The 13,018-nt window shown below is 60.1% G+C and overlaps 1 protein-coding gene across 10 annotated transcripts in view; it reads right to left on the reverse strand.

Moving 5' to 3' along the window:
* Nucleotides 1-13,018, reverse strand: part of BAIAP2 (BAR/IMD domain containing adaptor protein 2) — a 71,763-nt gene that overhangs the window by 19,702 nt on the left and 39,043 nt on the right. For all 10 annotated transcript variants that reach the window (XM_057714135.1, XM_057714137.1, XM_057714140.1 and 7 more), the window contains 3 exons: nt 10,162-10,223; nt 9,410-9,481; nt 8,666-8,803 (listed from right to left, as the gene is read on the reverse strand). In XM_057714135.1, the coding sequence (XP_057570118.1) occupies nt 8,666-8,803; nt 9,410-9,481; nt 10,162-10,223 (272 nt within the window). The remainder of the gene's footprint in view (nt 1-8,665; nt 8,804-9,409; nt 9,482-10,161; nt 10,224-13,018) is intronic.

The following is a 13,018-nucleotide window of genomic DNA, read 5'->3' on the forward strand; positions in this document are numbered from 1 at the left end:
TTCAACCAGCCCCACATAAAGACGCATCTCTTGGCCTGTCCATGTACAGGGGTGCACACAGGAGCTTGGCTGGGGTCCCGGGACCCCTCTAAGGGGCAGCCTCAGAATGTCTCTGCAAGACTCTGGAAGGAGAAGTTTGGGGTTTAACCCCAGGAAAAGCCCCAGTCAGCCAGCCCTTCCCTGGGGTCACCACTTCCCGCCCTCCCTGGGGGCTGCTCCAGCGCCGGCCAGGCCTGGGAGGTGGAGTGGATGCAGGGCGAGCCAGGCACATGGAGACCCCACACCTGGGTGAGAGCGGCTAAGGCGCTGAGAAGTTGGCAGGGAGACTCGTGCAGGAAGGCCCAAGGGAGGCTACCCATTGTCACCTAAATGGGGACTTCAGGGAGGAAAAGGCACCTTCGTGAGCAGTTACCCCAGGACAGCAGCGTAAACGGGGACGTGGGCCCCCGGGGCCCACCCACCCTGAGCCCGCTGCTGAGGACGGCTCCTCCTCGTGCTGGCCCGGCGCCCCTGTCTGTCCTGCAAACGGTTTCTAGGTTTTCAGGCTGCGGTAACGTCTTTCACCTCAATGCTCCCACTCCCTGGAGGGGAGAGAAACCAGCTCCGGACGAGCTGGTGCGGGGAGCTGGCCTCATTAGCTGCCTGGCAGCCTCCCGTACCAGGGGAGGGAGTGGTGGTTTATTTTTAAGATTTCCATTTATTCAAACGAGCCCCAAGAATGGCCAGGAGCGGCTCAGGTCTCAGGCAGGGAACTGGGGGGCTCCTGGAGCCAGCCCGTGTCTTCCCAGGGACCATGCCTGCCTGGGAGGGAGCAGGAGAGATGTCGAGCTACACCGGCCGGGGTGGCCAGCCCAGGCGGGGGCCGTGAGGACTGGGAGAGCGGACCCTTCCCTCCCAAGCCCCCACACCAAGCACCTGGCCTGGGCAGAGCACTAGCCACCGGGAAACTTCTGTCGAGGAACAACGGCGGCCTTCCTGACCTGCTTTCCCAGGACGCCGCCTCCTTGTGGAGACAGGCCACCACTTCACGGGCCAGATCCTAGAAATCCAGGCCAAGTGAGGAACTTCATCCTTGCAAGGGCGGGAGAGGAGGATGCCCCACCCCCGCAGCCTCTAGGCCACGCTGGCCCCTGCCGGCAGGGATACCCCCAAATGTGCAGGAGTGGCTGTGCTCTCTGGGACACGCAGAGAACAGAACATGCCTGACCCTACAGCCCTGATGACTTAGCAACAGGCCGCAGAAAATGGCCTGAGCCTCTCCCCGCCGCAGGTGGGCACCACGGCCAGTCTCCTGGCGTCCTGCCTCCCCCCACCCCCAACCATCCCCTGCTCCTTGCTTAGTGGGTGCTATGGCGACAGCACTATAGAAACACCCAGCTGAAAGCATTTAAGACCCACAGAACGCTCCCACTTAGTCACCCTGGGCTGAACAGCCCTGTAATCCGAGAAGACAAAAGTGATCAGAACACATGTCTCCTCTCCTCTGCGGAGCAGGCCAGTGACTCAGAGTGGGGGAGGGGCGTTCTAGAAAACACCCCAGGCTTTGGCTTCCCTCACCGGATAGGCCGTCGTGGCTTTCCCACGTTTCTCAAAACCCCAACGCTGCCCCTAACCGCTACAGCTGGTGAATGACAGCAGAATCCTTGGGCCTCAGCTGTCACCACTGGTAACCATTACTCCAAGGAGACAAGGAGGGAACCTGATTAGCTGTGATGTACGGGAAGTTACAGCCAAAATCTGACACCCCCCCCCCCCCACCTTCAGTCACTGGGCATGTTCTGGGAGCAGCCAGTGGCTTCCCTGGATCCTGCTGACCGGGCCTGTGCCTCCTCCCTGGTCTGATGCACCTGGTACCCAGGCCAAGAATAGGGAGGCCAGCTGCGGGGGGTCAGTGGGGGAAGCTTGGCGGGGGGGCCATGGCAGTGGTTCAGTGACTTGTTGAAGGACCCTTAAAAATCTCATTTAAGCACAAGAGCTCCAAGCAACACTTGGGGCCGGGGCTGAACAGAGGGCAACCATGCCCTCCTGCCCATGGTCCAGCAGGTGGAAAAGCCAGTAATCAGCTCTACGGGGAATGTGCTGAGAGCATATCCTCAGGCAGAAAGTGCAGCGCCTCTTGCAGGCATCAGGGACCCATGGGCCCTGGGCTTCCCATTTTCCTGAAAAAGGGCCCCCAGCTATCACTAGATTTGCAAGTGGGTCCGTGATCAAACAGATCCCACTCCCCATACCCCACCCGGTGAGCTTGCATGCTGGCGTATCCAGGGAGGATATGAGCCCATGGTAATCCCCATGCCCAGGCCCCAAGAGAGAATGTGGGGCCACTGCTGTCCACACCAGTGGGCTGGACGTGCCGACAAAGGCTTCAGACCCAAGGGGATGGGTTTCAGCAACCTGTGAGCACTCGGAACCAAGGCCTCGGGGAGATGCCAGGGAGCGTGCCAAACTTCCAGGACCCACACCACCCGGGTCTGGGGTCTGCTCTGCTGCCCTGGGACCTGGAGGAAGGTAGAGCCTGGGCTCCTGTGCCCACCTTGCTGGGTGACCCCCACCAAGTCTCTAGACCCTTCGGGCCTCAGTTTCCTCAGGGGCTGAGCCAGAGCATCACCACCCAACATGGCAGCCCCTGCCTCACATGACCCTGGAGGTCCTGCAGGTACAAAATTCACACCCAATTTTAAAGACTCAGCAGGAAAAGAGGAATGCAAAACACCTCATTAGTATTTGTTATAACAACCACGTGCCTAAATAGCACTCTAGGCATGTTTTGCTAAATAAAATGCTTCACCTGTTTCTTCTCATGTTTTTACATGCCCACCTCTCAGTGCAAAAAGACAGGTGCGGTGTGCCCAGTGCTGCCCCTGAAAGCCCTCCCAGCTCTGACAGCAGAAGATGCTCCAGGTTTCCCATGGTGCTATCCAAGTAGGCAGCCCAGGCTGGCAGCCTGCTGCACGGCTTGATCTGGGGAATTGGAGACAGGTATGGGAGGGCACTGGGGGAGGGGACCGAGTCCCCCAGAGGACTGAGCATCCTGATGCCATCTCTGGACAGAAGCCCTAAGAGTTTGCAATGGCCTCTGGCTTCTCAGTTGTTTTTCCCAGGAGGATCCCTAACTGCTTCTACTCCAAGGAAAGATGTCCCACTGCTGGGATGCGGTGCCTTGTCCACAGACCGCCTTTCACACTGAAGAGCTTTTTAAAATGAGAACAGCAGACTCATAAGGAGCTTAAACCACTGCCGTCAAACTCCATGCGCTAATGGGAGCAGCCTCTGCCATTATCTTTTTTGAAGATCTAAATTATGGTTATTTTGTTTTTGCTTTGTTAATTACACATCCCTTTAAATAGAACGAATCTCTCCCCTTTCTCAGACCGCAATCTGGATGCGCCTCCTGGAACAAGGGAGCCCAGTGACGGGGAGCACACTGCCAGAACCGCCTGCTTCAGTTAACACAGGCCCTGGCGGCAGCCCACACCCCACACCCAGAACACTGGAGGCCCTGCTCTCCGCACCTCAGAGAGGGAATGGGGAAGACGGATCAGGGCAGAAGGGGGACTGGGGTGGTCGGGCCCTCTGTCCTCCCAAAGGCAGGAGCCTGGCTGGGTCAGCAGCTCCAAGTGTTGGGCTGCTGAGAGCCTGGTGCTGGGCTGGCAGGGACGGTCCATGGCCCTGGCCCTCTGCGCTCAGGCAGCAGGTGTGGCCCACACTGGGGGTGACCCCACCCCACCCCCACACCCATCCATCTGCCTCAGCCTTCTCTTCCTGGGCTCTCACCTCTGCTGCGGTCTTGGCAGCCCCTCCCTCAGAGCTCAGGGCCTGCACATGGGATGGGAAGGACACACTGCCTCCCCATGACCCCCGCTGGCCATACACCAACATGAATCCCAAAGACATGGACGACTGCTGGGTTTTCCAATGGTCACAATGTCCCTAGGAGAACAAGGACTCCTGTCTAATCAGAGCTGGGCTGGGGGTGGGGCCAAAGGAAACAGAAACAGTAGAAATCCTTGGCCAAGTCCCTCAGGATCTATAAGGGCGGACATGCACCCAGAGCCTGACCAACTGCACCTGGTGCTGCTTCCTGAAGTGCTGCACCCGGGACGGCTCACGGCACCAGCCACACCCCAGCCCTGACCTTCCGTCAAAAGCCCTGGAGGCTGCAAACCAGCCAGGGGGCTGGCTGCCCATCAGAATCACCCTGAAGCTTTGAGAACCTGATGGTCAGGCTACAGTACAACCATGCACCCGCTTTCCTGGGGAGGGGTCCCCGGGCCAGAGACAGGGTGCCAGACAAGGCCTGTCGCCACACTGTTGGACACATGGTACATCCTCCACTAAGACTGTCCCCTGTATTCGCCTCCACACAGACGGGCACTTCTGTCGGCACCTGGCCTGGTGAGCACAGCGACGAGAGGTGTAGGGCATGACCTCGGCCGTGTGGTCAGCACTTGGTGCGCTCCCTACTTCTAGAAAGAACCCTCTGTCCTAGTTTGTGCCCCAGATGCCTCTAAGTGCCTGTTCCCTGACCTATAATTAAAATCAATTCTCTTTGTGGAAATCCCAAAACACAGTCTCAATTATCAGCAGTTCCCGAAATCGGTTGGCTCTGACCCAGTCCCACTCACTGGGAACCCATCACAGTTGGACTGACGGACTGATGGACATGCTCTTGGGGGACAAGCCTCCACCCTGCTCGGCAGCAGAGGCGCCTCAGGGAAGGTACGCAGGTGCTCCAGTCGACCCCTGCCTGGCGGGTGCCCGGGGGCCTCTCCACCCTCCCTGGTGAGCTCCTCAGTGAGCTCCAGTCAGGGAGGGGGAACACACGGGCCAGGGGCTCCAGAAGGCTCACAAGTGACCCTAGGAATGGACCCAAGCAAGTCCACCTGTGTTGGAGCACTGAGCCAGCCCACACTGGCACCATCTGTGGGAGTCCTGGGCGGTGTATCCACACCTGGAAACCAGAGTCGCGGAGCTCCATTGGTCTGGGTGTTCCACCTCCTCTGCCAAGAGGTACCGCAGCTCGTATCAGCCAGAGACTTCTGTGGCTTGGGGATGCCCAGGTGGGGCCCCTGTGCCAGCCGTGGGGCCCAGGGCCACCCCCACCTGCACATACTGCCCACTGGGCTACATGTGGCCCAGGCCCTGGTGAAGGTCCCCAGAGTGCCAGAGACCCGGGGGACATGGAAGGAACTTTGAGGGAGCAGGGGGACCATGGGCGCCTGGGGTCCTTCCCCACCTCCCCAGGGGCCCAAACAATCTGGAATCCCGCCCCACTTGGTGACAGCGTGCAAGCACATCTGCTTGGAGCAAGCAGGTCTAGTGGCCAGGACATCCTGCAGGTCCAGGTGAGGCCAGGCTCTCCAGGACAGCGCTGTGAACTACAGTCTGGATAGCCCTAGGTGCCAAGGAGCCCTCACCTGCCTGGGTGGGCTGGGCATCTCCAGGCAGGCCAGAACCGTCCACAGGACAGGCAGCCAGCGTGCCTTTCGCCGGCTCAGAGCACACCAAGCACCCACCCTCTCCTGCAGAGACATGGCGTGAGGGATGCTGAGAATGCCCCAGCCTGGGTCTCAGGTTCAGCACCACCAGGGAACAAAAAAACAAAAAAACACACTGGTCGGGCCGTCGCTCTGCTTCCCACCCTTAGAAATAACATCATGTACCACCTGTCACCACGTAAGCAGCCTGTGCTGGACGCCAAGAGGGACAGCGCAGAACACAGCCCCCAGTCTCCCTCAAGAGGAACTTGGTTACTGGAGAAGAATCACTGCAATAACACCCTCAGGATGCTAATGGGCGGGGAGGGAAGGGGGTGGGGGTGAGTTTGGGAAAGTGAAAGATGAGGGAGGGGGTGGGACAGAAGAGGAAAACCAAGGAAATGCGCTGAATAGGTAGGGGTGACCTTGCTTTGTCCAGGGCCCGGGGCCCTTCAGAGATGGGAGGAAGGTGGAGGTACACCCCTCACAAGCGGGGAAATCGAGAGAGGATGTGGAGCTCCCCGTGACCACACAGCCAGTGCACATGCGGCAGAGCTGGGATCCAAACCCCAAACCGACTGCTGGGGCCTCACGGCTGTGCTCAGGCAGGGACAGGCCACCTGGGGGGTGAAGAGGAGGTCCCTGAGGGAGAGCCTCAGGGCAGGACTGGGAGGGGACCGAGCCTCACCGGAGGCAGCAGGGCTGTGCTGAGGAGACAGGGCAGAGGGGAGCCTCAGTTGTGAGGTGACCCCTGGACATGGGAAGAAAGGTTAGCACTGGACATCTCCCAGGACCCAGGAGGCCAGGGTGCACGGGGCCGGCCTTGCCAAGTAGGGGAACTGCTGGGAGGCCCCCTGCAAGGAGAGAACCACCACCCAACATCCCGTACGGAGAGCCTAGGGTCTGCCGAGCCCTGCTGTGTCCTCCCAGCCCTGCACCGCTGGGGAAGCAGATTCCACCCTCTTGGCCCTGCAGGCCTGGGCTCCAGAGTGCAACGGTCAGGGCTCTCTCGAGTAGAGCGGTTTTGTAGTGGGTGGAGGGGTCTTCAGGACAAGGGGGGTGGCTGGGAACCAGAGGCAGCAGAGTTGAGATGACTCATGCCTGTGTGGCTCCGAGTCGTGCAGGAGTGAACACTATGGATGACGCCAGCCCACACGCACTGACCTCCTCCGCCTGGCCTCTCCTCTCCCAGCCGAGAGACGTGCCGGCCAGGGCACAGGCCCTTCTGACGCCTCTCAGCAAGCTGGCTGTAGCAGGGTCAGCTCGTCCAAGGAGAGGACCTTGGCTCAGGACAGAGCCTCCACGTACGTGGCCGTAAAGAGGAATGAAGCCCGGGTACTCGATGATAAAAAGGGGTGAAGCACTGACACACACGACGAGGTGGACACACCTTGAAAGCTTCACGCCAGGACGCAAAAGGCCTCATGTTGTATGATTCCGACCACGCCACTGGGGGGCAGGGAGGGACTGCTGAAGAATGGCTTTCTTTTGGGGGCCACGAAAACATCCTAAAATGGACTGTGGTGACGATTACACACTCTATGAACACACGCAAAACCACTGAATTGTGTACTTTAAATGGGTGAGTTTTACAGTATGTGAATTACCTCTCCATAAAGCTGTTATCAAAAAAAAAAAAAAGCATCTTGAGGAGAGGGGGGTGCACAGGCTGAACCCCTAGACAAGCCAGCCTCCTGTCCCCATCACCAGGCCTCCAAACCAACCCTCAGACCGGGTGCTGAGGAGGCCACTGCCCTCCCAGGCAGCAGGTCAAAGTTTTCAGGAAGCAAAAGACGTCAAGGGTGGGACAGAACAGAAAAACGGACACACCAGTGCAGGTGTCTTTCCAGCCCTGACCTCGTGACCTGCTCCCAGCAGCGGATCCCAGGTGGGGGTGACACAGGAGGGCCCCCTGCAGCGGTGCCCTCACCGCGGTGGGGAGGCCTGAAGGCGGTGATGGGTTATGGACAGTCCTTGAAGGTGATGCTCGGGAAACCACTGATGCAGAGAAACGCGTCTGACTCGGGGTAGGGGTGGGGATACTACAGAGAGGCGGGAGTTGAGTTATTGCGACGCTGTGAGGAACACGCCTCAGTAAGGGCTGTAGGAGCCTGGCTCGGCGGCTTCCCACATGGCGGGTTGTGGTTCTCACTGGCCACGCTGTCCCACCCATCTTCTCCACAGGGAGCCCAGGCACAGAGGGGTGCAGAGGCCCGGCGCACCGGGGGAGTAGGCGGCCTGCTTGTCTACACTGCGCTCGTGTGGGCAGCACCGGTCTCTTGGCCCCGTGCTCCAGAGGCGCTTGTGGGCAGCGGCGGTGGCACCACGGGGCATGCGTGTGCACCACACACAAAGGACCCCAAGCAGTGTGTGCAGTGGCCCCAGGCTCACTGCCCTCATCGCTGGCAGGAAGGGTGGGGCTTCAGGAGGTGAGGGGTTCACCTCGGGGTGAACACCTGCGCCCAGGGGAAGCTTCTACTGCTGTCCACTGGGGGCTGTCCTATTTCTCCTCCTTATCTGAGACGTGCGACCTTGGAAAGCACCGTTTGGGACTCAACTGTGTCAACTGGCTGTGGGGTTCTGGTGAATCAGGTGTACCGGGGCCATGCCTGTCCCAGGCCACACTGTCCTAAATCCTTGCTCCCACTCCAGTATGTAATGCCTGTGACCTGGGCTGCCCCTCCCATGCCCTGCAATGCCATCTGCCTCTCGCTGCAGGACCCCTGAGATGCTGGCCTGGCCACGGTCTGCCTGCCGGAGGCTCTGGGCCCGTTTCGGGGGTGGGTATTCACAAGTCAATCAGAGTAACACTCTTGAGTCTCTCTCTGAGGCAGGAATCCAGTGAGACAGGCGGGAAGACTCCCTCTGGGTTCTGCTACTTTGGCAGAGAGCCCTCCGGCACCCACCAAGGCTGCAAAATGGGGCTGCTGTCCTGCTGGCTCCAACACACAGGGCACCTGCTGCCCGAAGTCCCCCAGGAGAGTGGAGCCTGGCTCTGCCCAGTTTCATCGGGAGGGGTCGGCCTCGCCCCCCAAGGATGAGAGGGGTCAGTGCTGGGGACAGCCAAGAGCGCCTGCCCTTCACCACTCACTAGAAGGACCAAGAAGCCCCAACACCATAACCGGGGTCCCGGGCGCTCCTGTGTGTCCCTGCAGGCGCAGCCCCAGCATGTGGCGGCTGAGTCCTACCTGCAGCTCTTTGTCCGAGTACTTCTGGGGGTTTTTGCTCCCTTGGCTCTTCTTGCGGAGTTTCTTCAGCTCGGCCTGGCACTTGTCCAGCGCATCACCTTTGCTCCTCTGCTCTGTCTGGTATTTCTTCAACGCAGCCTAAGATTCAAACGACAAAACACAACACAGGCAATGAACCGGTGTGCCCCGCCTGCTCTCAACCGGGCCCCAGCGGCCCCAGCCCCGTGGACGGCAGGAATCGCGCAGCTGCAAACCTGAGGCCTCAGCTCTGCCCATCCCGGCGATAACGATCAGGGCTGGGAAAACCAGCCAAGCCTCCCTCTCTCCCACCCAGGGCGGAAGCACCTCGTGTGAACTTGTGTAATGAACACCGACAGAGCCTGGCCCCTGGCCCTTCTTGTCAACCTGGGAGAGGTGACAGGACAAGGAAATGCGACAAAACAACAGCAGGTCAGAGGAGTTCACGCCGGTTCCATAGGATGGCCGCCTCACATCATCACCTTTACAAAAAGCGGCTGAGAGGCGGGGGCAGCGGAACCTGGCACATGGGGCATGAGACACGAGGGTCCACCCACGGGGTCACATTTAGTCTCCAACAGGCATGGATGTCAGAGGGGCTGCAAGGAGTCCGCAGAAGGGGAGCTCACAGGAAGCTGAAAACCCTACAGACCGAGGGAAGGATTCACACACAGCAGAGCCCGAGCAGCACAGGGTGCCCAGCGGGTACGGAGCAGGGCTACTTACACTCAGGTACCTGGAGTCCAGCTCCACCTTCTGTTCCAGTTGCGTGAGCAGCTCGTTGTGAAAAGACTTCAGCTGCACACGGAGAGAAAACAGCCATCAGCTCCGACGTGCACCCCAAGGGAGGGAGCCTCCCGGGGAGAAGGGGGTGGTCACCACGACCACGGCACCCGCTCCGCTGGACACCCCAACGGGAGAGAGGAGCTTGTCTGATCCATGAACCGACGACCCTGCATGGACAGGTGGACCCCGTGGTGCCAGGTGGCCCTGCGAGTAAGCGCTGAACTGAAACCTGGCCTTCGATGGGCACGGAGACTCTGCTTCCCACGGGGAGACAGAGAGCAGCTCCCTGTTGTCCCCACTCTCCCGTGCTGGCGGGTAACACAGCTGACAGGAGCTGTGAACCTGATGGGTCCTGGCGGGGCCTGTAGTCGCAGCACACCTGTGCTTCCGAGGTGTCCCTGCCTGGCCCCAAGGCCAGCTGAGCATAAGACCCCATCTGGCCCTTCCCCTTTTCTCCCAGGTCCATCTGTATATCCTCAACCCCCATGGTGGTCACCTTCCTGGTGTGTGACTTCTGTCTTGAACCCTGGGTATGTCCCACCTCTCTGGGAATGACCACAGGACAGCACATCCTTCCCTAGTGGAAACATGGCCAAAGCACACATCTGGCTCTTCCCCTCATCTCTGATGGCACCTGCCCACCTGCATGTGCCCCTCCCCCCCAGGGGCCACACTAGGAGGCTGGGACTCACCATTTCTTCCAGCTGATTCTGAATCTGCCTGTGGACTTCAGCCATCTGGAAAAGAACATCCCCTGGAAGGTAGATGGTAGGAGAGAAAAGCAGTAAGAAAGTGAGCTACTCAGAATCACTATCTTGTCATCCCTCCCCCTCCACCCCCCCCACGGCCAGGGAGTGGGCACCAGTGGGCCAGGTACTGGAGTTGCTGAGGTTTGGGGGACCAGCAGGCAGGCAGGTGTGTGCTGGGGGAGGGGTGCCTCTCCAGGTGATGCCACCAAGAGGAGATGGGATATTCTAGAACGACAAGGATGCACAGCCGCTTGGTGTCTCTGGGGGCTCAGGAGTCTCAGGTGTCTGCATTGGAGCTGAGATTCACGGCAGAGATAAGAAGACCAGAGACCCTATGTTGGCAGGTTTCAACCCCACGTGCGACCCCGTGAGCACACACATCTCCTCTCACTCACAGGTGCCAACCACCACCTGCCCACCCACCTTGGGACCAGGCAGAGAAGGCAGCTGTGACATGCAGCCCCTGTGCATCCCGGGATGTGGCGTGGAAGAAGGAGCGGCCATGGAAGGAGGGACCCCATGGCCCAAGGTACACCACGGTCAGCAGAACCCCAAAATCCACCCCCAAAAAACACCATGGAACAGAAGCTCTGGGCTGGGGCACACACGGCACCTGCTTCCAAAGACCCTCAGGGCTACCACCCACACCCACCGCGTCAGCGTGAAGGACCCCCTTGCACAAATGGCTTGTTTCCTCCTCTGCAGAAGGTGGGTCTGGAATGTGCAGTGCGGCTGCATTCATTTCATTGGCAAACATTGCTACGCAGCCATTTTCGGTGGCAGGCACTGACCATGAACTGTGGCCACATGGAGGAGGGCCTGTCCCTGCCTTTGGGGAGAGTCACCTGCTGACTAACCCTGTCCCGAGGTGCTGCCTACACCAGGACGGCCCTCCCCTGCTCCCGTCCAGGCCACTCAGAGGTCACGTGATCCAGACGGTCCTTTTGGGGGCAGCCACAAGGAGCGCCCCTGGTCCCCATGAGGCCAGCCAGAAAGCAGAACAATTCGTGTGGCCCCTGCCTTTATGGGACAACACTGCCCACCCTGCAGGATCACGCCAACAGCACACGCATGATCCCCCGGGGTCTCTCTCCCTCCCAGAAGCACGACTGGGTTCTGGGGGAGGCCAGCTCCTGGTCCTTGGCCTGTTCCATGAGCTGCCGGTGCTGTCAGCCCCGATGACCACAGGACATGGTGACCGCTGATCACAGGCAGGCAGCTTAAGGACAGATCTCCTCCAACCCTTGGGGCAGGCTGTCCAAGGTCAGCGGGCTGTTAAGTGGCCACAGTGCTGGCCTCCACCCTGCAGGACTTGGAGCCCTGCCTCCCAGGGTCACTCTCTGTTGTTGGAGCACACGCGAGGGCAGCCTCTCCGGCCATTGGGTGCCCTGCCTCCTGTCCGAGTCCTGAGTTCTCACTCTCAGTGCACTGCTGGGGTGAGTTCCCAAAGGCCTGGCTTTGCCTTGGATGCACTGATTTCTGTTGAGGGAGGAGGAAGGGAAGAGAGTGCTTCCGGAGGAGCCCTGAGGGTCACCTGGCAGCTGGGAGGAGCCACTGTGTGCCAGGGGACAGGCCCTGCAAAGCCAACTGCATGTTCACATCACAAGACATGGGAGGAGTTCCCTGGTCCGGCGGTTAGGACTCCGAGATTTCACTGCCAAGGACACGGGTTCGATCCCTGGTTGGGCAACTAAGATCATGCAAGCTGTGCAGCGTGGCAATCAATCAATCAATCAGTCAATCAATAAATGGAGACATGGGCATGCTGGCGGGTACCTTCAGGCATGGGCTCAGACCACACAGTCAGGGTTCACTGGGCCCTGGGCCGAGTGTCCAGCTGGCTGTCTATGCAAAGACCCCCTCCCAGGCACCACATGAGGAAGCACAGACCCCGGGGGGGCCCAGGCCAGCACCAAAGGCACCAAGCTGCTCACGGCTGCTAGGGAGAGAGGAAGATGCCCAGGCCCAGCCTGAAGCTGCAAAGGATGCTTGCAGGCAGGGCCAGGGCCACGCCGCGTGAGCGTGAGCCTGTGGGTGTGAGCGTGGTGTCTGTGTGGCTGTGAGCATGGGGGTGAGTTCGTGCGTGGATGCACAGCATGTGGGTGTGAGCGTGTGTGGCCGTGTTGTGCGTGGGTGTTGAGTGGGTACATGTGTGGCCGTATGCGTGAGCCCCCAGCCTCCCTTCTCTCTCCCAGCAGCCCTGGGGTGCTGCTATGCCCCCGTGGACATGTGGCTCCGGGAAGCTAAGTGACTGGGCTGTGACTGGGTGGCCCACAGGGACCAGAGCCGGCCACACAGGGTCTGCTTCCAGGGCCATGCTTGTCCACAAGCCGGGAGGGAGGAGATGGAGGGGACGGACATGAGCAGGGGCAGGCCCCGGAGCTCCTGGTGCACAAGCCCCCAACCCAAAGTGATAAACATTTATTGAACACCACTCATGCCCACATGGCCACAGACACCAGCACCAGGGCTCAGTGGGTCACCTGTCGGGGGCCCAGAATCCCTGGAAGTGACTTCCACTTAGGCTCCAAATAGCAGCCTGACCTCAGGCCTGACGGTGCTGTTGGGTGCAGCAGGGCAGGGAGGGGTGGCACCTGGGGACAAGAAGGCCCTGCCCCCACCACGGCCACCTGTGGTCAGTACAGTTGATGGTCAACCACATGCCGAGGGCCGAGCTGAGGCTAAGCAGCCCCAGCAGGACAGGATGCGAGTCTCACCTCCTCCTGGCCCTGACCCCACTTCTACCCCATCCCGACCCTGCGGCCGGGCAGTTATGAGTCAGGGAACTGGCCAAGGACAA

The sequence above is a fragment of the Hippopotamus amphibius genome, chromosome 17 (genome assembly GCF_030028045.1).
Source record: "Hippopotamus amphibius kiboko isolate mHipAmp2 chromosome 17, mHipAmp2.hap2, whole genome shotgun sequence".
In the NCBI taxonomy this organism is placed as follows: Eukaryota; Metazoa; Chordata; class Mammalia; order Artiodactyla; family Hippopotamidae; genus Hippopotamus; species Hippopotamus amphibius.